General features: G+C 37.3%; 1 protein-coding gene across 7 annotated transcripts in view; it reads left to right on the top strand.

The window, feature by feature from the left end:
- Positions 1-26,462, top strand: part of Enox2 (ecto-NOX disulfide-thiol exchanger 2) — a 322,102-nt gene that overhangs the window by 114,987 nt on the left and 180,653 nt on the right. For 5 of the 7 annotated variants that reach the window (XM_039100556.2, NM_001427048.1, XM_063279958.1 and 2 more), the window contains one exon: positions 21,275-21,418. The exons of the other annotated variants lie outside the window; for them this stretch is intronic. Coding sequence is in view for 2 of the 5 variants with exons in the window: in XM_008773547.4 (XP_008771769.2) it covers positions 21,275-21,418 (144 nt within the window). In the remaining 3 variants the exon portion in view is untranslated. The remainder of the gene's footprint in view (positions 1-21,274; positions 21,419-26,462) is intronic. 7 annotated transcript variants of the gene reach the window in all.

The raw sequence follows: 26,462 nt of genomic DNA, 5'->3' as shown, positions 1-26,462 counted from the left end.
GTAACTATGTTTAAAATCAATAGAGAAGCCACATTGCTAAATGGGATTGTAAATGTATAACCAAATGTTCAAATCAGACTGTCTTGGAAGCACAAGAAGGAGACAACTATTAAGAATGGGCTTTAGAAAAAGACATTTTGTAGATGTGCTACAATAGGAAACATAAGCTGATTAGGCAAAGTTCCAAAGATTCATTAGTTTATTAAAGTAGATTGTAATGAATGTTTGAGAGATTTAAATAAATTAACCTTTAATGAGTACCCAGGGGCCAAGGAAAAAGAATGACAGAGGATTAGGAGTATTTTGTCTGATTATTGCATAATGCACACTGATTAGTTTTTTTCTGAGTGCTCATTGCTGTATAACAATACTAATAAATAAAAAAGATTAAATCGAAAACATCTCTAGATTGTAATTCCTGCCTCCTCTTATTTGTACACAGATGCCATGGTTGGCTTTAATAGCAATTCTCTAAATTTGGCAGTTGGAGACAAGAATTTTTATCCTTACATCATTACATTTTGAAATGTCTCTTATGTGAGCAATGCTATGTTCAATTAGGGTAATTTATTCCTACTGTTCTGGACATGCTTTTAACATTTCAGCATTAGACTCTAAATATTAATTGTGGCCCGTTAGATAGAGGATATATTGGTATTTAAACATCATTAATGTTTTTTCTCTGCACCTCCCAAGTTATTGCTTATGATTAGAAAAATTCCCAAGAAGCTTCTTTTTTTTGATGCTGTATTAGAAATGCTTTGATTTTTTCCCTAGCGTCTTAACTGTACTACTACTAAATCATTAAGTGGCTGCTAAGTAAGTTTTATGTAGGTGGTACTAGAAAGATGTCTCAGTACGTCCACTTCTCCTTTGCCAGCCATTTTCCTGGAGTTTATTTCGGGTTTCTGTTGATGTGTTCCATGTCGGATTTTTCCCCCTGAAGTTCAGAGCTAGGAGACCCCATTTTTCAGATAATATTTTACCAAATTTTTCTCCAACATTTCAGTTCCTCTTCTTTTTACCACGAACCCGTCTTTCTTTCCAAATGGTGAACTCTGAAAGCCTCACAAACCAGGCAGCTTTAGGTCTATTGTATTCGTGCCAGACAACCAATATCATTTCATGCCTGTTAGAGGTAATGAATGAGCAAACTTCTAAGTATTTTTCTGGTTTTAACTTTAAAGGAAAATGAAAGGCTAGGTAGTAAATTCTCACTTTCTGACCTCAAATTTTAAAAGGTGTTGTCATTTTGGCTTGGGCATAAGAAGAATCGCCTGGTGTGTATTTAAGCCCTAACCTGACCATTTTGGGGTGTGTGTGTGTGTGTGTGTGTGTGTGTGTGTGTGTGTGTGTGTGTACATATGTGTGTACACATGTGTTTACATTGGTGTTCTTCAAAAAAAATCCCCCAAGTTATTTTAATTTGTAGCCATGATTAAATTATGCTGTGTTAAAGTCTTAGCCTGGGAACTAAAGTCTGGGTAAATCTGAAATTCAGGACCAGATTGAAGCAAGTGAAGAGCTGATGGAAATGAAAAGATTTTGTAGCCTGCTTTTGTTTCTCTTTGCTTTGCAAGACACCACCACACGGGTTACATGTACCATAGTCAACTATTGTCATTCAAATGACCAAAGAAGGGGCCCTTAATAGAATAGACCTAATAAACTTTGCTTATATAGTAATGATGGGTATCTTCCTAGGATGCTACATGTAGGATTAGGTTTCCTGAGCCTTAGTTCATTCTGATTGTATTTCCTCCTTTCCCCCATCACCCTAGGCAAGTGCCCAATTTCCACAAATCTTTGCTTGTAAATGAAACTAATCTAATTCTGTTTACAAAAGATGTTTCCCTAAGTCTAAGGAGTGGGACTTACAAAAACATAAAATGAAAATCACAAAGGAAGATGTAGATGTATTTTCTTAAGGAGGAAATAAAAATGCAAACGACCCTCTAATGCAGAATAATACCTTGACTTTTGAGAACTCACTGCCAGGCCCCAGTGACATTAGTTGGACTTAGGTGTTTAGCTCTGGTCAATCATTGCTATCCTAAAGGCGCTTTTGGAAAGTTACTGTGATTTTACAGTCACGCTTTGTTTGGAACAATAGCTTCATCTATTTAATTGAATCAAATGCTGTGTACAACTGCTGCTTCTGGGGTACCATACATTCTTAGGTGTGACAAATTTAAATCATGATTCCTATGATGTAATATGATTCTAAGTCCTATCCAGTTTTTTTGTTGCAGAGACACTCTTAAGTTGAAAATGTTCATAGAATTGAATTCAACTGTAGCATACGGTTTCAGTCAATCCATCACTTTGCAATCTCCTAGGAGCCCTAGTTTTCTCTTTCAACTGTCTCAGAGCACCTTCCTGAAAGAAATTTAAAGTTAAAGATGATTATAGTGCCTCTTCTCCAATAGACAATTATATTGCTGTATTCTTTGGCAGGAAGAAAAACAACATAGTATTATTTTTTCAAGTTTTCTTTGAGTATTGTTAAAAGAATTGTCAGTTTATTCTAGCATAGTATAATAAAGACACTTGCTATAAAATGTGATATTTTCTAATGGGATCATTTGGAGAAGTTACTTGTGAAGAGGAGAGAAGAAAAAAGTTGAAAAGGGAGCACAGGGATTTATTAAATATTATTGTCCTTCAAAGACACCTTTGTTTGTGAATGCTACACAGAAAATAAACAAAGTCTACAACCTATTATTAAAATGTTTTTTACTCTCCTTAGCTTATCCTGCCTCTTACAATATTGTACTTTTTCTTCTGGATGAATTTATATCTTTTGACAGGCTTCGTTAGGAATACATACTAAAGGTCAAGTATAAGCCATTTGCTGGCATTTCTTGACAGCCTATAATACGAGGGTAAATAGAGACTGGAAGCAGCCCTATTTTTGCAGCATAGTCATATGGAAATGACTTTCAATGAAATTTACTGTTTCTCATACTGATTACCACAAAGATTGAAGTTTTTATTATGTTTGATATGAGCATGACCTATGTCAAGGCATGCCTGCAGGTGGTCAGAGGACAATTTTCAGGATTGGGTTTTTTTCTTTCCACTGTGCGTACCAGGAATTGAACTTAGGTCATCAAGTTTCAAAATCAAGCATATTTTCACCTCACTGAGCCACCTTGCTAACTTAGGTTGTAATATTTCAAGATTCAAGTGTTTTTAGTAGAGTTGTTTTGGATTCCTCTATTCTCCAACCCAAGATCCAGTAAGACACTACTCCCAGACAATTCTTTATAAATATCTCTGAAACACATCCATTTCTTTCTATCCTACAGATTCCATTTTACTGAGTTCCTGCTACTGCCATATTTCCACAGGATGACTGTTGTCTTCCTCATTTGTATGTCTATTTTTAGTCCTTTCTAGTTTTCTTTATATCCTCCATTTTAATAGCAGATGACATAGATCAAATTTTACAGTGCCCACCTAGAACACAGAGAGAGAGAGAGAGAGAGAGAGAGAGAGAGAGAGAGAGGAAGAGAGAGAGAGAGGAAGAGAGAGAGAGAGAAAGGAAGAGAGAGAGAGAGAGAGAGAGAGAGAGAGAGAGAGAGAGAGAGAGAGAATGAAGTCTCATGTCATGCTTTAAAGTCCTCTGATATAAATGCTCCATGAAGAGAGCCTTTTGACGTTAAGGCAAACATCACTGGAAAGGTAACATCTCTGTAGGGTTTAGAAAGCTGAGTACCACTCTCCATGTGGAGTACAGGGAAAATTGATTTTCAAGCAGGGAATGTATATAGAGTAGTACAGGAACATGAATGTGGATAGCATGTTTGAAGAATTTTGAGAAGTTAGATGCAAATGACATAGGTTACTTAGGGAAAGTAGAAGGAGGTGAACTAGTGCAGGCCAGATTGCATATATGCTGGTCTTCCCTTTTGGCTGTCACCTCCTTGAGGAAAGAAATTTTCATACCTCATCATAAACTCCCCAGGACTTGCATACTGATGGGCACACAGAATTGTTTTAATGAATTGGTTGAATAGGGAGGGAGATACTGGGTCCATAATAATTCATTAGCTCATTCATTCCAACACAAATCGACCACTTTAACTAGACTTCATGCCAGAACAAAATTAATTTTCTACTTCTTCTGTATAACAGCAGTAGTGCTACTTGCTTCAAACATAAAGTTGCTGTTTTTTACAAGCTTCTCTTAATAAAGTTATGCTGTCTTCCCAAGAGGCAGAATCTAGCTTCTGCAGGATTGAATTTGACTTCTGCTCTGGCAGTGGCTTCACTAAAGAAGTTAATCACTTGTCAGCTCCCTGTATTAATGATACTCCTGAGATGAAGTAGTTATAGGGTGGTATGCATCTCTAAAAATGCATTAGTATATTATAGGAACCTGTGTTCTTTCCTGTGTGTTTAATTTCTCAGTCAATAGGAGCCTCTTATCATACATATTTGAAAGATGAATCCAAATGCTGATCAAAGATAAAGGATGCAGAAAGCATAATTCCAGTGCATCAGTGAAAGAATGTAGCAAAATTAAGGGAGGAGAGAAGGAAGGAGCGTACATTTTTTGAGCATATAAATGAAGATTTACCATATTTCTGCAGTTCTATCTTTAGGGAATGCTAAATCACAAACTCATCATTGGTTAATTAGAAGGTAATTAAAATTGTAGTACAGTGATTGGATAAATAGTTAATGATGGCTGGGGAAATGAAGGAAGGAAATCTGGTGAAATTCATGTATATATTTTTGGGAAAGCAAGCATTCAGATGCTTTTCATGCAGTATAGTTCTCATAAAAGATACAAATATCCCTCTAGTATTAATTGATAAAATTAACTCTCCAAAGATCAGAAGAATTCCAGCTCTCCCTCTCCCTTTCAGAGCATCTTATGCTGAAATACAGATTGATCTGACAGCTCGTTCAATTTTCATTCACTCACAGCATGCGAAATTATTTTGCTAAATTTGTTTACAACTTATTTACTGGCATCTTAAGAATCTATTAGGGGAAATTGGTGTGCTCTGTGCATTGTAACTGTTCCTGTTGAAAGAGCTGGCTCAGCCTAGCCTCCCCACCAGATCTACCTGATGAGCTACTTTTCAAAACCATTGATGGAGGTTTTGCAGCAACTGTGCTTGCTTTTGATAATTGCCCCAGCTTTGTGAAATCAATCAGCCTCAAGGTAAGACCTCATTACAGATCTGACAAGGTAGACTACAATTTCAATACCAAAGCAACTGTCTGCCCTCAGGCTCAGAAATCTGCAATTATTTGTTATATTGAGACAAAGAAACTCATAATACAGTACCTGTGGGCACATTCACAGGCAAGAACTAAACAGATAACCTAATGGTCAATGTGTTAAGAACCTGCCTTTTCCTGTCACTGAGGTAGAAAATTAGTCAACAAGAATTGCAACATGGCTTAAAGCCAACTCAAGGCAGGTACTGATGAATCACCATTTTTCTCTAGTGGCTCTTAAACATGTGGTGAGGAGAGAGGCTGCTGTAACTGGTCCAGAGGGCTAAATTACAGCAAACTTTGGACCATTCTTCTCCATTCCTCTGAGGAATGCCAGACTTTATCCTAAAGAAAATGATAGATTGCCCATCTACCATCTGTCATTGTGAACTGTTCTATCAAATTGAAAAAAAATTTGAACCTTGTTTTCATTGAGTAATGTGATTTTGCTGTGTTTCCCGGCATTAAATTGTATAAAGGGAAAGAGTTCTGAAGCATTTTTCTTCTTAAAGTTGGAAATCTATATTTGGTTTTCCTACTCATGAAACTTAAATGCCCTAATGGGTTTAGTTCAGGCCTGCTCAAATAATTCACCATTACCAGACCTAGTAGATGTCATTCCCACAGGAAAAAAAAGACACAGAGAAACCACAAGTTAGGGAAAATATGAATTTAGAGAAATGATCCTTGTTCATCACCAGCCCAGTACCTCTCCAGTGTTCCCATAGTATAGCCACTTATTAATGTGTTGGGATGAGGGATTTCAGCTGTAATTTATTTTTGTATTTGGAAAGTCCAAAGTGATAATAGGAGCATTCTAAAGATATTCCAAACAAAGAACAGTCACTATTCCAGTATTCTTTATTAATGAATTACTTGAATACTTATGCATTACCTGCAAGGAAAAGAAATGACCTAGAAGAGTACACAACTAACATCTCCTAGTCCTTAGTCTGAAAGCATAGGATTCACAGTACTATATTACAAATATTCCTAATGCAATTTCTGAGACAAATTCATATAAATTCCTGACTGAGTCACTATGCTAGTTACTTTTCTTGTTGCTATGTCAAAATACTTAACACAACACAACTTAACGGAGACAGGATTTATTTTGGCTAATGGTTGGAATTTGCAGTCCCGCACAATGGGGAAGGTATAGAAAATCAATATAAAGTGCCTGCATATACAGTCAGAAGACTGGGAGATATGAATGCTGGTATTCCACCCTGTTTCTCCTCTTTATTCAGACTCTATTCTGCTAACATTTCAGGGCAAGTCATCCCTCATCAGTTGAACCTGTCTAGAAATGCTCTCACAGATATTCTCATAGATTTGCCTCCATGTTTGTTCTAAATCTCATCAAGTTAACAATCAAGATAAAGCATCATAAGCACTTTTCAGTATTTGATATGGAGCAGACCTTAAATGGTTGTTGGCCCACTAATAGTTAATATTGATTGGCAACATCTCAGGATCTAAAATCAGCAAGTGGGCCAGCAAGCAAGTGAGTGATTATATAAATTAGAGTAATTGAGGTGGGAAGATACTCCTAAATGTACTTGTCAATGCAAATTGCAGAGGCTGGCATCTGGAATTTCATAAAAAGGAGAAGGAAGCTGAGTATCAGTTCAGCTTCATGAACTGTGAGCCAAAATAAACCATTTTTTCTTCACGTACTTTTGGTTGGGTATTTCGTCCTAGCAACACATAAAATAACTAATATGGTCCCATTTAATTTTCTTCATGTCCCAAAAAGGTAGAGGCATTACTATTCCTTTTTTTTATAATGCAAAACTAGAAGAGATAAGATGACTTCTCAAGCACCTTATGAAAGACACAATGTCTGGGACACTGGGTAAGTGGTGTAAGTCCAGTTCTAACTATACAACTGCAGGATCCTGTGGTACTTTCTGCAATTATTGGGATGTTCTGTCTATGCTGTCCAATATAACAGTCCGTAGCTACAAATGGCTGATAAGCTCTTTAAATATGACTAGTGCTACTGGAGTTTTCATTGCTATTCCATTCTTAGTTCATTCAAACTTAAGTCATAATAGCTACATGTAACGTATGCCTATTTTATTAGAAAATACATTTTTAGAATCTGTTTTAACCTATACTTTATGACGTACTATGATTCGTTTATAAAGAAATGATTCATAAGTGCAATTTCTTCTGTGGTGTTTTGTTATATTGGAGTCTTAGACAATGGAAAGACCATTTTGACTTGCAGAAATAGAGAATGAAGTTGGGCAAAAACACAGTCCACTAGTCAGTTTTCCAACACTGGGACAAAATAACAGACAATTAACTTGAACTGTGAAATGATATCTTTTTGTTCATGGTTTTAGAGATTTCAATCTGGGGTCACTCATTTCTGGTGTTTGGGGACATGTGGCAACAAGTTTGTGGAATAAACGTGCTTATGTGATAGTGAGTAAAGTGCTTGTCATACCAACATCAGGTGAATCCCCCCAGTGTTCTAGCTTCCTTCTTCTATTTGTGACTACTTCAGCAATAGGTCCATTGGTCTCTGGAATGAGAAACACCATTACTATATCAAAGAAAAGAGAAAATATCAAAAGAGCCATAATACAAATAATCTTTTAAAATATATAAGTAACATACAGATTAAAATATAAGAAAAACTAAGAATATTTTGAATTTTAAAGAGTCTGTGTTTCTCTTACTGTATGACCTACATAGGTCATATAGCTTATAAGCAACATTAAGAAAAACTTCATGCTGTAAGTCTCCCATTCCTTGTAAATGGGAGTGATGACTAGAGAATAAAATATAGAATATATGTAATTTAGGGGATAAACTATAAAACCAATGATAGTTTTTTTTGATGGCAACTGTCTTCCTTGCATTGCTCTGTATATATTAGTTTGGGTATAAGCAAATAATGTATTTCACCACTATGTCAATGCAGCTAGTAAAATAAAACCTAAGGGAAGGCTACTATTTAAAGTTTGAGCATCAAGAAGAAGAAGAAGAAGAAGAAGAAGAAGAAGAAGAAGAAGAAGAAGAAGAAGAAGAAGAAGAAGAAGAAGAAGAAGAAGAAGAGGAGGAGGAGGAGGAGGAGGAGGAGGAGGAGGAGGAGGAGGAGGAGGAAGAGAAGAAGAAGAAGAAGAAGAAGAAGAAGAAGAAGAAGAAGAAGAAGAAGAAGAAGAAGAAGAAGAAGAAGAAGAAGAAGAAGAAGAAGAAGAAGAAGAAAGAAGCAACAGCAGCAATGGAGTCTTACTGGTCACATTAACCACAATAAGAGCAGGCTCCATGCCCATCAATAGATGGCCAGCAGAAAATGAACTCAGTGGTATTTTTGTAGATTTTTTTCTAATACTGTCTTATCTAAACATATTTTGTCTTACTGGTCGTTTGCTTTTATATACAGTTTCTGATATTTGTAGTTTTATGGTGTGTATGTGTGTGTGTGTGTGTGTGTGTGTGTGTGTGTGTGTGTGTGTGTGCGTGCGTGCATCTGTCTGTGTGTGTGTCTGTCTCCCTTGCTTTGTGCATATGTGTCTATGGAAGCCTATGTGTGCATTTTTTTTAAAAAAGTTCTAGTTTCTTTTTTGATTTGTTTCCTTTTTTCCTGTTTGTTTTCTGAAGAGTGAAAAGGGTGTACAATTGATGGGGAAACGAGAAGAGGATCTAAAAGTAGCAGGGGGTGGGGAAACTGTGATCAAAATGTATTGTAGAAAATTCTTCAAAAATACTAAAATGAACAAAAAAGAAGTAGGCAGAGGACAGTATGGGCTGAAGATATGGAAGTATACAATAATGGATATATTCATGAATGCTAAGTAATCTCAAAGGGACTCTATCCCATCATATTAAGCAATATCCAAGAATTTGTCAAGAAAGCTGTGAAAGTAAGTTCAAGCTTACCTATTCTGAATCTTTGACAGCCACAGTCTCTGGGGAATACGCATACATGTTAAAAAATTACTGTTGGGGTAAAGTTCAAGCTGAGTATAGTATAAGCCTGAATTGGATGCAGCATTTGTTTGTTTGTTTGTTTGTTTTTATGAAAACTGTAGTGCCCATGCCTTGATTGAGTAGTCTGGGCAGTCATTAAAATTTGCCAAAGGACTATCTTTTATGAAAATTGGCTAGGTAAGTATGTTGTACTTTGGGGGAAAGATGAGTTTAATGTGAATTTTACTCTAAAAGTTATAATTCAAACAAAACATTTACAAAAGAAAGCATATGTATGCATGTGTATCTGTGTATGGGTATGTACATCTGAGTGCAGATCCCTTGTAGCTGTTATGGTTATGAGCCAGCCCACATAGGTGTTGGACATCAAGCTGTAGTCCTCAGCAGGAGCTCAGTGTGCACTTCTCAATGTGCTGTCTCTGAAGCTGTTCAAGGAAGACCTTGCAGTGAACTACTTTTTCTAATACTGTCTTAGCTGAACATTTTTGTCTTACTAGTCTTTTGCTTTTATATACAGTTTCTGATTTTTTGTAGTTTTATAGTGTGTCTTTTTGGTTCTTTTCCATCTCTTCCCCCATTATCTTTATGCACCAATTATTCATTACCATCCCCTCTATTTTCAGCTAAAACATATACACATCATATTGGTTTCATACTGTTGAAAAATAAGTTTTATTTATTTGGTCTGAAAAATGCTCAGTTGTTTTAACTGCTACGCCTTTGATTGGAGACTGATATTAAAATAAAATAATTTTCAGTACTGTAAAATAATCCTTCAGAATTATTGGTTAGAATAACAGGGTGGCAAAAGATATCAAATGTGGAGTCAATGGTTTTCTGACCTATAAGAGATAGAGAATGAATGGGTGGAGGCTTCCTGAAAGAATAGAACAATTACAAGATGACCTTCTGGTTTGTTTATGGCCTAGCCATTACTGTTTGGCAAAAGTTTAAAATTAAAAACTATATAGACTGAACAGATTATATTTAGGAATATATGTATACATATATTCATGCAGTAACAATTAAAAATATGTCATGAATTTGGAGGAGAGCAAGGAGGAATATATGCATGGTTTTGAAGGGAGGGAAGGAGGGGGAGAAATATTGTAATTCTACCACAATCTCAAACCACTCCACACTAATTTGTTGCTAGATGTGGTAAAATACAACTGTCAAATGAGACTTCATCACCTGGGAGACAGAAGCAGGAGGATCAAAAATTGGTTTGAGGATAAGCTTTAAAGTGAGACCTCCATCTCAACCAATCACATGCTAAGGATGGGACCCAAGTAGAGCACTTAACAGAGCCTCATATGAGAAATAAGGAAAAGAAAGCCACCTCATTTTAAGGACTCACTACCAACTGTCATAGTGCCATAATTGATTTTAAACTCAAGTTATTTAGAAAATAGAACAGATTCTACAGGACATATTGCCAAAAATCTGCTTGTTTGTTTCAACATTAATTCCTATATGATAATTGCTACCTTCAGTTCCTAGATTTTTCAGACTGTAAATCATTGCCATTTAAAGTGAATGTGTCCAGAGGAGGTATTTAAGGTCATATAGTGTATGAGCCAGAGCTTTAGACAGGAAGTTGGCTCCACAGGTCATATTTTAACCCTATAACATGGACAATCCATTGAAAAATGTTAGAATATGTGGTAAAAGGTGTTCATAATTTGAACTGATAGTGGAATACTGTATACAATTTATATATTGTACAAAATGAAATTAACACCCTCAAAAGTTTCTTCTGACTACAATATTTTCCAGTTAATCATGTCTAGTAGAAAGTTGAAGTAATTGCTTCCATTAAAGATTTGAAAATAAATTCCGTGGTTTTATTGAGAGTTACAATATGGCCATTATTGCTGTTTTTGTTTATGTCATCATTAAAATTTACCAAGAACTCTTGGCATTAAAGTGAGTGTTTTCTTTTAATATTCAAATAATTTTTTGGATATTTTTATTTACATTTCAAATGTTATTCCCTTTCCGAGCTTCCCTTCCATAAGCCTCCTATCCTGTAGGCCTCCCCTTTTACTGTAAAAGTGTTTTTAGAACCACCCCTTCTTCCCACATCCCAGCCTTAGAATTCCCCTACACTGGGGAGTCCAGCCTTGGCAGGACCAAGGCCTTCTCCTCCCATTGCTGCCCAATAAAGCCATCCTCTGCTTCATATACAGCTGGAGCCCAGGGTCAGTCCATGTATAGTCTTTGGGTAGTGGTTTAGTCCCTGGGAGCTCTGGTTGGTTAATATTGTTGTTCTTATGGGATTGGAAGCCCTTTCAGCTCCTTCCATCCTTTCTCAAATTCGTCCAATGGGGACCCTGTTCTCAGTTCAGTGATTTGCTCCTAACATTTTCCTCTGTATTTGTCACACTCCAGCTGAGCCTCTCAGGAGACAGCTATATCAGGCTCCTGTCAGCATGCACTTCTTGGCTTCATCAATATTGTCTAATTTTGGTGGCAGTATGTATATGGGCTGGATTCCCATATGGGGCAGGCTCTGAATGGCCATTCCTTCAGTCTCTGATGCAAACTTTGACTCCATTATCTCCTCCTCTGAATATTTTTGTTCCCCCATTTAAGGAGGACCGAATAATCTGATCTTTGGTCATCCTTCGTTAGCTTCATGTGGTCTGTGGATTGTATCTTGGGTAATTCAAGCTTTTTGGCTAATATCCACCTATCAGTGAGTGCATAGTATGTGTGAGTTTTTGTGATTGGGTTACCTCACTCAGGATTATATTTTCTAGTTCCATCCATTTGCCTATGAATTTCATAAAGTCGTTGTTTTTGATAGCTGAATAGTACTCCATTGTGTAGATGTACCACATTTTCTGTATCCATTCCTCTGTTGAAGAGCATCTGGGTTCTTTCCAGCTTCTGGCTATTATAAATAAGGCTGCTATGAACATAGTGGAGCACTTGTCTTTTTTATATGTTGGGGCATCTTGTGGGTATATGCCCAAGAGAGGTATAGCTGGGTCCTCAGATAGTTCAATGTCCAATTTTCTGAGGAACCTCCAGACTGATTTCCAGAATGGTTGTACCAGCTTGCAATCCCACCAACAATGGAGGAGTGTTCCTCTTTCTCCGCATCCTCGCCAGCATCTGCTGTCACCTGAGTTTTTGATCTTAGCCATTCTCACTGGTGTGAGGTGGAATCTCAGGGTTGTTTGGACTTGCATTTCCCTGATGACTAAAGATGTTGAACATTTCTTTAGGTGTTTCTCAGCCATTTGATATTCCTCAGCTGAAAGTTCTTTATTTAGCTCTGTACCCCATTTTTAATAGGGTGATTTGCCTCTCTGGAGTCTACCTTCTGAGTTCTTTATATATTTTGGATAATAGCCCCAGTTTTTCTTCCATTAGTTTGAATGTACCTTGTTTGATGTGGAGGTCCTTGATCCACTTGTATATAAGCTTTGTACAGGGCGAAGGAATGTGTCAATTTGCATTCTTCTATATGTTGACCTCCAGTTGAACCAGAACCATTTTTTGAAATTGCTACATTTTCCCACTGGATGGTTTTGGCACCTTTGTCAAAGGTCAAGTGACCATAGGTGTGTAGGTTCATTTCTGGGTCTTCAATTCTATTCCACTGATCTACCTACCTATCTCTGTACCAATATCATACAGTTTGTATCACTAGTGCTCTGTAATACTGCTTGAGGTCACAGGTGATGATTCCGCCAGAAGTTCTTTTATTGTTGAAGATAGTTTTCGCTATTCTGGGGATTTTGTTATTCCAAATGAATTTGCAAATTGCTCTTTCTATCTCCATGAAAAATTGAGTTGGAATTTTGATGGGAATTGCACTGAATCTGTAGATTGCTTTTTGCAAAATGGACATTTTTACTATATTAATCCTGCCAATCCATAGGCATGGGAGGTCTTTCCATCTTCTGAGATCTTCTTCAATTTCTGGCTTCAGAGGCTTGAAATTCTTGTCATACAAATCTTACACTTGCTTTGTTAGACTCACACTGAGGTATTTTATGTTATTTGGGACTATTGTGAAGGGTGCCATTTCCCTAATTTCTTTCTCAGCCTGTTTATCCTTTGAGTAGAGGAAGGCTACTGATTTGTTTGAGTTAATTTTATACCCAGCCACTTTGCTGAAGTTGTTTATCAGGCTTAGTAGTTCTCTGGTGGAACTTTTGGGGTCACTTATGTATACTATCATATCATCTGCAAATAGTGATATTTTGACTTCTTTCTTTCTGATTTGTATCCCTTTCACCTCCTTTTGTTGTCTGATTGCTCTGGCTAGGACTTCCATTACTATATTGAATAAGTAGAGAGAGAGTGTGTGTGCACCCTTGTCTATTCCCGGATTTTTGTGGGATTGCTTCAAGGTTTTCCCCATTTAGTTTGATGTTGGCTACTGGTTTGCTGTATATTGCTTTTACTTTGTTTAGGTATGGGCCTTAAATTCCTGATCTTTCCAAGACTTTTAACATGAAGGGGTGTTGAATTTTATCAACTGCTTTCTCAGCATCTTATAAGGTGATCATGTGTTTTTTTTTTTAGTTTGTTTACATAGTGGAGTATATTACTAGTGGATTTCTGTATATTGGACCATCCCTACATCCCTGGGATGAACCTTACTTGATCAGGATGGATGATCATTTTGATGTGTTCTTGGATTCCATTTGTGAGTATTTTTGTGTCGATATTCATAAGGGAAATTTGTCTGAAGTTCTCTTTCTTTGTTGGGTTTTTGTGTATTTTAGGTATAAGAATAATTATGGCTTCATAGAAGGAATTGTGTAGTGTTTCTTCAGTTTGTATTTTGTGGAATACTTTGTATAGTATTGGTTTTAGGTCTTCTATGAAGGGCTGATAGAATTCTGCACTAAACCTATCTGACCTTGGGATTATTTTTTTTTTATTAACTTGAGTATTTCTTATATACATTTCGAGTGTTATTCCCTTTCCCGGTTTCCGGGCAAACATCCCCCTCCCCCCTCCCCTTCCTTATGGGTGTTCCCCTCCCAACCCTCCCCCCATTGCCGCCCTCCCCCCATAGACTAGTTCACTGGGGGTTCAGTCTTAGCAGGACCCAGGGCTTCCCCTTCCACTGGTGCTCTTACTAGGATATTCATTGCTACCTATGGGGTCAAAGTGCAGGGTCAGTCCATGTATAGTCTTTAGGTAGTGGCTTAGTCCCTGGAAGCTCTGATTGCTTGGCATTGTTGTACTTTTGGGGTCTCGAGCCCCTTCAAGCTCTTCCAGTTCTTTCTCTGATTCCTTCAATAGGGGACCTATTCTCAGTTCAGTGGTTTGCTGCTGGCATTCGCCTCTGTATTTGCTGTATTCTGGCTGTGTCTCTTAGGAGAGATCTACATCCGGCTCCTGTCGGTCTGCACTTCTTTGCTTCATCCATCTTGTCTAATTGGGTGGCTGTATATGTATGGGCCACATGTGGGGCAGGCTCTGAATGGGTGTTCCTTCAGTCTCTGTTTTAATCTTTGCCTCTCCCTTCCCTGCCAAGGGTATTCTTTTTCCTCATTTAAAGAAGGAGTGAAGCATTCACATTTTGATCATCCGTCTTGAGTTTCGTTTGTTCTAGGGATCTAGGGTAATTCAAGCATTTGGGCTAATAGCCACTTATCAATGAGTGCATACCATGTATGTCTTTCTGTGATTGGGTTAGCTCACTCAGGATGATATTTTCCAGTTCCAACCATTTGCCTACGAATTTCATAATTTTTTTGTTGTGAGACTTTTAATAACTTATTTCTTTACGAGTTGTGTGACTTTTTAGATAGTTTATCTGTTCCTAATTTAACTTTGGTACCTGGTATCTGTCTAGAAAATTATCCATTTCCTCCAGATTTTCCAGTTTTGTTGAATATAGGCTTTTGTAGTATGATCTGAAGATGTTCTCAATTTCTTCAGATTCTGTTGTTATGTCTCCCTTTTCATTTCTGATTTTCTTAATTTGGAAACTTTCTCTCTGCCCTCTCATTAGTCTGGCTAAGTGTTTATCTATCTTGTTGATTTTTCTCAAAGAACCAGCTCCTGGCTTTGTTGATTCTTTGTATAGTTCTTTCTGTTTCTACTTGTTTGTTTTCAGCCCTTAGTTTGATTATGTCCTGCCTTCTACTCCTCTTGGGTGCATTTGCTTCTTTTTCTTCTAGAGCTTTTATGTGTTCTGTTAAGCTGTGCATGTAGGTTCTCTTGAGTTTCTTTTTGGAAGCTCTTATAGCTATGAGTTTTGCTCTTAGCACTGCTTTTATTGTGTCCCATAATTTTGTATATGTTGTGCCTTCATTTTCATTAAATTCTAAAAAGTCTTTAATTTCTTTCTTATTTCTTCCTTGGCCATGTTATCATTGAGTAGAGTGTTGTTTAGCCTCCCTGTATATGTGGGCTTTCTATTGTTTTTATTTTTTTTTTGAAGGCCAGCATTAGTCCCTAGTGATCTGATCGAATGCATTGGATTACTTCAATCTTCTTGTATCTGTTGAGGCCTGTTTTGTGATGGATTATATGGTCAGTTCTGGAGAAGGTACCATGAGATGCTGAGAATAACATATGTTCTTTTGTTCTAGGATGAAATGTTTATAAATATCTGTTAAATCCATTCTGTTAGTTTCTGTATATCTCTGTTTAGTTTTTGTTTCCATCATCTTTTCATTGATGAGATTAGGGTGTTGAAATCTCCCACTATCATTGTTTGATGGGCAATATATGCTTTGAGATTTAGTGAGATTTCTTTTTTGAATGTAGGTTCCCTTGCATTTGAAGCATAGATATTCAGGACTGAGAGTTCATCTTGGTGGATTTTTCCTTTGATGAATATGAAATGTCCTTCTTTATCTTTTTTGATAACTTTTGGTTGAAAGTCGATTTTATTCAATATTAGAATGGCTGCTCTAGCTTATTTCTTTGGACCATTTGCTTGGAAAATTGTTTTCCACACTTTTACTGTTAGGTTGTGTCTGTCTTTGTCACTGAGGTGTGTTTCCTGCCTGGGTCCTCTTTTACATCTCCAGTCTGTTAGTCTATGTCTTTTTTTTATTGGGGAATTGAGTCCATTGATGTTGAGATATTAAGGAATAGTGATTGTTGTTTCCTGTTATTTTTGTTGTTAGAGGTGGGATTATATTTGTGTATCTCTCCTCTTGGTTTTGTTGCAAGGAGATTACTTTCTCACTTTTTCTAGAGTGTACTTTCCCTCCTTGTGTTGGAGTTTTTCATCTATTATCCTTTGTAGGCTTGGATTTGTAGAAAGATATTGTGTATATTTGGTTTTGTCCTGTAATATCTTTGTTTCTCCATGTATGTTGATTGAGAGTTTTGCTGGATATAGTAGCCTGTGCTATCATTTGTGTTCTCTTAGTGTCTGTCTGATATCTGTCTAGGATATTTTGGCTTCATCGTCTCCAGTGAGAGGTCTGTTATAATTCTGATAGATCGGCCTTTATATATTACTTGGCTTTTTTCTCTTACTGCTTTTAATATTCTTTCTTTGTTTTGTATGTTTGGTGTTTGACTATTATTTGATGGGAGGAATTTCTTTTCTGGTCCAATCTATTTGGAGTTCCATATGTTTCTTGTATGTTTATAGCCATCTCTTTTTTTATGTTAGGAATGTTTTCTTCTATGATTTTGTTGAAGATATTTACTGGCCCTTTAAGTTGGGAGTCTTCACTCTCTTCTATATCTATTATCCTTAGGTTTGATCTTCTCATTGTGTCCTGGATTTCCTGGATGTTTTTGGGTAGGAACTTTTTGCATTTTACATCATCTTTGAAGATTATGACAGTGTTTTTTGTAGTATCTTCTGCTCCTGTGATTCTCTCTTCTATCTCTTGTATTCTATTGGTGATGCTTGTATCTAAGATACCTGATCTTTTCCCTAGGTTTTCTATCCCCAGTGTTGTCTCCCTTTGTGCTTTCTTGTTTCTATTTCCATTTTTAAATCCTGGATCGTTTTGTTCAATCCCTTCACCTATTTTATTGTATTTTCCTGTAATTCTTTAAGGGATTTTTATGTTTCCTTTTTAAGCACTTCTCCTTGTTTACCGGGTTCTCCTATATTTCTTTAAGGGAGTTAATTATCTCCTTCTTAAAGCCCTTTGTCCTCCTCATGAGATGTGATTTTAAATCCAAATCTTACTTTTCCAGTGTGTTTGGATGTCCAGTATTTGCTTGGGTAGTAGAACTGTTCTCTGATGATGCCTAGTAGTCTCTGCTTCTGTTGTTTAGTTTCCTGCGCTTGCCTCTCGCCATCAGGTTGTCTCTGGTGTTAGCTTGTCTTGCTGTGTCTGACAGTGGCTTGACCCTCCTGTAAGCCTGTATGTCAGCACTTCTGTAGATCTGTTTTCTTTCAGGGGTATCTGGGAATAGAGAGCTGCTCCTGGGTTTGTGTGACCTGAAGTCTCCAGGCGGGTTGCTTAGAGCAGAACAGTTGGTCTTACCTCTGGCTTCAGGTGTGTCAGAGCTTCAGGCTACTGGCTGTAGGCTCTTGGCTCAGACAAAAACCAGAAGGTTCCTGCTGCTGACTGCTCCTAGATTCCTGTATCCACTGTGTACTAGGCAGGTTTCTCTTGGGCCAGGAATATGAGGAGTAGAGGTTACTCCTGAGCTCTCAGGATTATCAGCACTTCTGAGAGTCCAGCTCTCACCCCCACAGGATTTTGGTACATAGATCAGTGGGAGTGGTTCAGCTCAGGGCACAGGCAGAAACAGGAAGTGTCCTGTCCCAGATGACTTCTGTCTTTGTGTGTCCTGAGGTCACTGGGCAGTTCACTTGGAACAGAAGAGTTGGTTTTTCCTCTTGCTTTCAGGTATGTCAGAGGTTCAGGGGACTGGCTTTAGGCTCTGGGTGCAGGCAAATTCCTGAAGGTTCCTGCTGCTGACTGCTCCTATATTCCTGTATCCAGTGGGCACTAGGCAGGTTCCTCTTGGGCCAAGAACATGAGCAGCAGTGATGGTCTCCCCTGTGCTCTTAGGATTGTCAACACTTCTGAGAGTTTAGCTTTCCCTCCCCATGGGATTTGGGTACAGAGTTCAAATAATTTTTATGGAGTCTTAAAACACCTTTTGACATAGTCACATAGACATAGCAGAGCAAAAAACCTGGAGGGACCTATTGATTTACTGATTTATTGGTTTATTTGATGCTGTCTTCAGGGAAGAATGAAGCAATACAATGAAAACAGCGAGGATTCACTAGTGTCTCAGGATTTCACTACCTCCATAGCTTTTGCTCTCAAGCTACAAATCTTTGCAGATTATATTGGGTCCTAGATAATATAAAATGTGGATTTGTGGTCAGTGATTTGGCTTACTGGGTGAGATGTCTCTCTCTTTATCTTGAGATCTTTCACTATTTTCAAAAAAGACCTGAGGTGCTGCATTATATTTTTATGTATCTGGATCTCATCAGAGGTCAATTCACACAATACTCTTGAAATCTCTCTTATTCAGTGTCAAAAAATCTGTACATTTGTATGAGGCATATAATATCCAAATCTCTGAAGTTATTTTCTGGAACCAAGTAGAATAGAATTTTGACCAAATCACTAAGACTATAGATCTTTAACTCACCAGATTTTTATTTGCTAGACTTCTTCAACTTTTACAAAAACATAAAAGCCGGAATGAAAAAGTTGAGTGAGGAAAGTAGGCGATGGTTTTGGATTTCGTCAAATTCAGATCAACTTCCTCGGCTTCCACTTTCTCAATATGAGGAATTTAAAGATTTAAATCAATATTACAGTAGTTTGGGTCAATTTTTATTGAGCTTACCATGTCCATTCAGTCTTGACATCTCACCCACTCTCTCCAGGAGGAAATAGAAAGTGCGCTGACCCAAGCAGAAGCAAGAAGCAGGAAAGCACTGATATGGATCAGAAAATTCAATAATACATATTATACATACATACATATACACACACATAAATATACACCTACATATGTTCATACATCCATATATATACATCCATATATTTGGTTTATTAAGCATTAACTTTCACCCAGCCAAATGTGATCACAACCAAAATGTCTCACCTACAGATCTGGTTTTATATTTTTACTGGTCCCAGAAGTTAGGTACTTTTACTAGATTCTATTTATAGATCATGGCTCAGAAGTTCTGTTAGTTCCTTTGCTGTCTACTTTATAAACAGGGAAATGGACTAACATATTATTCTTAATATTATTAAAGGCAATACAAAATAATAAAGAATCTTATGATTAGCAGTCATTAATCAGAATGTTCTAATCTCTGAGAATTTCTTTTAATCAGTATTTTGCCCATCCTGTAGCATATTACTCAAATGATGGAGTTGCATTTAAAATCTAATTATTTTAAGTAATGTTGCTCCAATCAGCATTAGAACTTTTCATTTGTGGCATTAATTCTTGATTATCATCTGCCAAGGTTTTAATCATGTGGCTTAATATAATGAGCTACCTGTCTCCATTTGTTGAGAGTAAATTAATCCATTCAATATTCACTGTGCAGTACTGTGCTAGGCACAATGGGGTACAATTGTGGGATACACAGTCCTCATCAGAAGAACTTATAACTTTATAACAAAAATCTTTCATTCACTTACAATAAAATATTTGCTACAAACATCTATTTTTTAATATCTGCAGCAACCTTGTGAAGTGTTATCACTCCCATTTGACACATTGTGAGACTCGGGCTAGGAGAGATTATATGGCTTGCCAATCCTATGTAGCTAGTCAAGGAACCTGAGGATTTACAGTCTCAGTCTGTCAGAGCATTCTGTTTTCCTTGGAACTTGATCTGATCAGAGTGTTCACTAATGCAGGAGGAAATGCTAAGAAAAATGTTGGAATCCTACACAATCAATTCAGAGTGATTGCGTACCCACACCACTGCATCTACGTTGTTTCTTTTTTCTTTGTTTTTTCATTCTTGTCATAATGCATAACTAATAGGACATAGATAGGATTTAGTGAACAGTTGACTTAAGGCATAGAAGCAAGTTGGATTATTTCATATTGGATTATTTCATATATTTACTTACATGTTGTAAAAGAAGAAGGTTTGGCAAGTCCCAAAGAACACTTAATGGAATTTTTCCTAGTGGAGTTTAGTTGTTAGGGAAAAATATTATCTTTTATATGGTCTGAAATCATTAGCAAAAGGATATTTATTAGAAACAATAATGTAAAAGCATTTTGCTCAGCATTTGTTTTACTGAGATTTTGTTGACTTGTAGCTGACTCTCTTCCAACCCTTTTTTTATTATTATGTTTTGCAATATTGTCTCAAGAATTGTACAATGATGGGTCATAGAAAAATTTAGAGGTAAAAATAATGAACCAAATCACACCATCCTTATTTCCCTTTTGATAGGGATGGTGGATAAAAGGTTTGGAAGAAATACCTTTTCTTAGGGCTTTGGCAAAGCTTTTCTTCCCATATTTCATGAAATCTTTCTTGAAGCACTTGAAATTCCATGTACTGCTGCTGGAGTTAGAACTTGTCTCTACCCAACCCCCAACCCCCTACCCCCAATCCCAACCCTCACTTTAGATGTGACTAACCAGAAGAGTCTAATGCTTGTATATGTATCACTTCAACAAACCTTATAACAAAATAATGGGAAAGATGTTATGTGGTAATTCAAAGATAGCCTTTTTCAAAGAAAAATAAACCCTACTACAGAAACATCTAAAAAAAACCACATCATTTTTTGCTTCAGATGAAGTCTTCCTATGTAGTCTAGGTGGCGTCAAACTTCTGTATTTCTATGATGGCCTTGCCTCAGTGTCTGAGTACCTAGGTGTATAGTTAGGGACCACAGCGTATCTGGATAGCCCTGTAGTTTGAATGGAAGAAGTACAGTGCAAACATGAGAGGATTCTAACAAATGACACAGTCACTATCTTGTATTTTAATTCAGACCTTGTCAACAAATCTGCAAAAATCATGAAGGGCAGCTCTCTTTAAGGATTTCCCTTTTTCCACCAAGACTCTCTTAAAACTTAGAGTCCCCCTGGGGGGGCTCATATAATAAAGCCTGGGGATGATCCCAGTCCTCAATAGAGTCTGGACTTTGGATTTCTTTTTCTTCTTTAGGATTGAATCAGCTGCCCTTTGACCCTGCCAACAACAACGAACCCCTGCAGTTTGGTAGTGCCAGTGGCCCTCTGGTCCCAGAAGGCCTCATTGAGAATGGAGGGGAATCAAGCAAGAAAAGAAAGAGAACAAATGCTCCTTCAGGTAAGCTAGGTGATATGACTCTCCTAAGTCAGTGCTAGGGTCATTTTCCTATAGCATCACGGTTGTGTGCACTATGCTAAGCCCCATACAAAATTCAGAAACAAGTCAGAGTCCCTCGTTCTTTCCATCTTGTGAAGGAGTCACAAACTAATATTGTCAGGAGTGCTGTGGTAAATGTGTGCAAGGGAGAAAAGCAGAAATAAGGGACATTTTGATTCACCTTTAGAGATTAAGGAAGGCTTCGTAGCACAAGTGACATCTTTACCAGATCTTTGCAGAATGGGTAGATTTGAAGCAGGAGGAGGTAAACAATTTTAATTTTTATAGAAAAGGAATCATATATTTCAACAACTATTTCCCTACCCACTTGTCTTTTTATGACTATGGGATAATTGCACATATTTCAATATATCCAACTACAGCCTCTCCAATGTACATTATGTTTATGTGTCTACTGTAATTTTGAGACAATATTTCACTGTGTGCCACAAGCTAGCCTCAAAATTATCTTCCTGCCTCAGGACTGAGTTGTATGATTAGAGGTTGCACCATGCTACCAGGCCTCACAAGTCTGTTTATTCCCTTAGCATTCCTTAGAATGCCTGGGAAATAGTTTCCAAGTCCCTTCCAACCCTGCAGTGTCTCATTAGCATTTCCTGCAATCCTTTCCTCATTCCTCTTTCTCATTAGCATGTCATCTGAAATTTCTCTAAACACAATGAGAAAACAACAGGAAAAACCAATATTAACTGACCATTTGCTACGTCAGGTCTCATCATTTTATTACTTCGTTATTCATTTGAAAGTGGGTCAGACATCTACCCAAGATATTGGGGTGGACCTTTTAGACAGGTTCATAGGTTTATTTTTATTTAATTTTTTACTATTTTATTTTCAGCTTGTGAAACCAAGTATGTTTATAAACACAGTATTATTTTCTGTCTCTTAGATCATAGTCAAGTTGTTTGCTAAATATATGTTTGGAAAATAAAAGCACAGCATAAATATTGCCTTGTGAAACCCTTAATAAGGACAGAGTTCTAGTTTGTAGATCTCAGGAGCTGGCTTGAGTTCTAAGCCTGGAATTAGCTAGCTTGCTCTTGTGTTTTTCTCTCTCTCTCTCTCTCTCTCTCTCTCTCTCTCTCTCTCTCTCTCTCTCTCTCTCTCTGTGCATGTATTTGTGTGTATGTGTGTGTGTGTGTGTGTGTCCCTCCCTCCCACCTTCCCACCTTCCCACCTTCCCTCCTTTCTTCCTCTCAGCTGAGTGCAATTTCCTTAGCTTCTCTTAGTTTCCCTTTGCTTCACGTGAAGCAGAAATGATGTTAAAGCCTGCTTCAAAGGGTTGTTATGTAAAGTAATTGATGTGAGTGGTATTTAATGTCATATCTACACACAATAACCACTTTAATAAAATGCTATTATTTTCTTATGATATGATCCCCATCTTTTTAAGCATCAATATATTTCACTTTTCAAGGTTATTACAATAGATACAAATTATGCCTGTCTAATATATGTGTGCTTGTGAACTTCATTGCCTTTTTGAAACATCTTCAACATAGTTCAAATTTGGTTAATCATTTAGGGACATCATTAGTTATTTCTGCACTTTAATACTTCTATTAAAGTTTTCAAAGTTTACTAGGAAAGAGTATACAACTTTTACCTCTATACTAATTTAGCCTGGGTTATATTAAATTTCTAGTTGTTACAGCTACATTTATACAAGGCCTGTTTCTTTTCCGCTATCTGCAGTCACTTATTTTTTCAGTGTTGCTTCAGCAGTTCTTTTTCTAGTTAGTTAATGAACTTTGAAACAAGCAATCCTTAAAAGAAACCTATCTAGCCTTCTAAGTTCATTTGTCACATGTATATGTTAAATAAGGGCAAAATTGTCTGTCGGTCAAACCTGCCATGGAGAGTGTACTCAGGATTTAGAGCATCGGCGTTAAAACATGGCTCTTGGCTGCTCTGGGGTTTTTTGATCATTAGTTTGGTTTTGCACTGTAATCATAAGTGATGGGTTAGTTTCAGGCAATACCCTCCTAACTGTGGTGAACTCATGGAGGTGGGGAAAGGGGAGTCTGTATTAGTCTGAATGGGGAACCAGCTTTAAAGAATTGGCATTTTATTTCTAATGAGCATATTCAATTGAGAGCCAAGTTAACTGTTGCAGATAAAGGATTTTAACAGTAGATTACACTAATCTATAATTAGCAAAATCAATTTGCATTCAAATAATGAGTATTCTGAAGTTCCTTAAAAATGGTGTGCTCTTTAAAATAGATAGAATAAACTCCTGCAAGGCTAAATTAACTTCCTTGAAATCCTGTCCACATTGTTTGCTTAGTGAGCCCTTTCTTTGTTAAGTAGCACAAAGGTAACACTAACCTGGTAAAATGACCACAAATTCCAAATTAGTGTAGTCTAAATTAATGAGATTTTGCTATAGAAGGAATATGTTTTTAGCTCCTGTAACATTACAAATGTGTGGATTGCTTTATAATTTTCTCTCTGTCATCTGTAGTCCTAGACAAAAGGAAAAGGGAAGGGAGTTTGTAAACAGGGACTTTTCTCTTTTGTCACCATTCACTCCAGCATGGCAAAGAGGGAACCAGGATTCAAAGCTCTCATAAGTTCAGGTAGGAGCCATTGTATGTCAGTCCGTCTGGCTCCTCCATCAGCTGAAGTGCAGTGGGCCTTCAAATCAAGCGCAGCTCCCCTTCCTCACTCCACACCTTTGTCTTTCCTTTCCCAGTCCTACCAGGTCTCCCCTCCTCAGCAAACCACTTGCCTCCTTTTGTACTAAAGCTAATTTCTTGAAGCTTACTGATAATTTCTGCTGTTGTTTTAGTCTCCCAAAGGTTGCTGTGGTTTATTTGCTCAATGGTTCTTATGCTAGAAGTTTGGTACTAAATATGGACCATTAAGGTGATGAAACTTTAAGAGCTGGGCCCTAGTGCAATGTATTTAGGTCAGGAGAGCTGCCCCTACCCCTGGTAAATAGATCAATGCTGGCCTCTGAGTGGGTTTGTTCTTGCAGGCATATATTGATTTTCACAAAACTACATTTTTATAGAAGATTATGCCTGGCCTCTTCTTTTCTCTTGCTTTTTTGTGTACACACGTGCCCCTTCTCTACATCGTTGGTTCATTTTCTACCTCTCTGAAATGTGATGATATACTCAGATGGAGGCATAGTGCTCTCTAGACTTTTGAACCACCAGAATTATAAACAAAATAAACATTTTGACAACGTGCCCAGCTTTAAATATTTTGATATTGTGATATAAAATGAGCAGAGACAACCTCAAACATTGTAGTTTGTACTAATAGCTTCCACCAGCTTAGCCAGGTTGCCTGTCTTCCAAATTAACCTATGCGAAGGCAACAGTAGTGCTTATCTTCCTCTGGACCACACATCCCAGCCTGGCCTTCCCGTTGATGTGCCTCAGGATACCCTATTTTGTCATATGAGAAGACCAATAGGCCACAGGAGTCTACATCATGTGTATTCACTCCAAGCTTAGCCTTCTTCTCCACTAAGATAGTGACAGTGTAGACCCTACTTGAAGGGCAGGTAGTCTCTTAGTGCGGAACCTGCCTTGCCAGAAGCTATTTTTGCCTGGCCTATGCCAATAGCATCTTTTTTTTTTCTCTCTCACTTTGTCTCCGGCCTCCTCTTGGAGTCAAGCATAAGCAGCTGAAAGTCTACTAGTTCAAGACTTCAGTGAACTGCCTCAGTGAACTTACCCACAAGAGGCATTTTAGCAGAGGAAAACCTTTGTAGCGATGGCTGTGCAGGGCGAGAGGAGCTGGTATTTGACAAATCAGGTGAGGTCCCTTTTGATCTGGATGTACTATCCAATGTCAAATTTCTCTAACCTTTCCTCAGAAGATTCAGCGCCAGTTTGGTTTCTTGCTTCATGACCATGGAATCTGGGGTCAACTTCTTTCCCTTAATCCTCATTACTTTTACTTGACTGATGGGCAAATTATTTAATTTGATGCAATGAAAATCTTTCCTTGAATTGTCTTTCCTTTTACATTCCATAGTTCCCATTGCTAAGAAATCCACACATTCTTTGTACATTTTTCTCCACCCATCTTGAGTTTATTTATTATAAGCCTTTATAGAAAATAAATACATACAAGTTAAATAAACTTACCTAAGGGTGAACATTTACCCAAGCCAGTGACTCATTTTAGACTCTCACTCCAAAGCCTATTTCTAACTACTATGTTGTAGTTACTATGTCTATCAATAACAGGAGCTCAGACTCATTACCGAAGCATATATTAAACATCAGTGGTAGACTAGGGAAAGCTGTATTTGAAAGTAAATTCTACAGAAAAAGATGGGCGGAGCTTGAATTTCATCTTCTCTGTAGATCTCTTCAAATTCTAAGATGCTATGTTTTTTTCTTTACAGTTTTCTTTCCTGCTACACCCCCAAACAAGTCTTCTATTTTAGGCAAGTTAATGATCTTCTTTCTTCCAAGGTACTACCTTACCTACCCCCCTTCATTCATTTGCATAGCCTCACTTGTGTACACTGGTCAAATTCAATTCCTTGTGAGAGCACAGTCCTTGAACAACCACAAAGATTTTGTTAAAATAAAAAAAGAAGAAAGAAAAAGAAAGAATGTGTTCTTAATGGACTCCTTGTCACATTAGCAGGTGAATGTTTTAAGTGCCTAAGAGACACTTATGGGTACAGTTTTAGTGTTCTATTATCAGTGTCAGTGAAGTAGATTAGCAATTGTGATTCAATTTTTTGCCACATTTGACCACAAACTCTTAAGTATCTGACTGCTTTGTATCTTTTATCATAAGGGGGTTAGAAATCTTCAAACTGTGCTTGCTTTCACATTATAAGCTTATACCTGTAGAAATATTTCCTTGGTCATGCGCCAGTTCCATAAGTTGCTAAGATAACAATGAAGTAATTGCTTTGAAATGGCACTTTATGTCAAATGAATTTGTTAAACTCTGGAAGATTATAATTCCAAGTTCCTTTCTATAAGATGACACTTTTGCTAGA

Source organism: Rattus norvegicus, chromosome X (genome assembly GCF_036323735.1).
Source record: "Rattus norvegicus strain BN/NHsdMcwi chromosome X, GRCr8, whole genome shotgun sequence".
NCBI lineage: Eukaryota > Metazoa > Chordata > Mammalia > Rodentia > Muridae > Rattus > Rattus norvegicus.
This window is presented reverse-complemented; position numbering and strand designations above follow the sequence as displayed.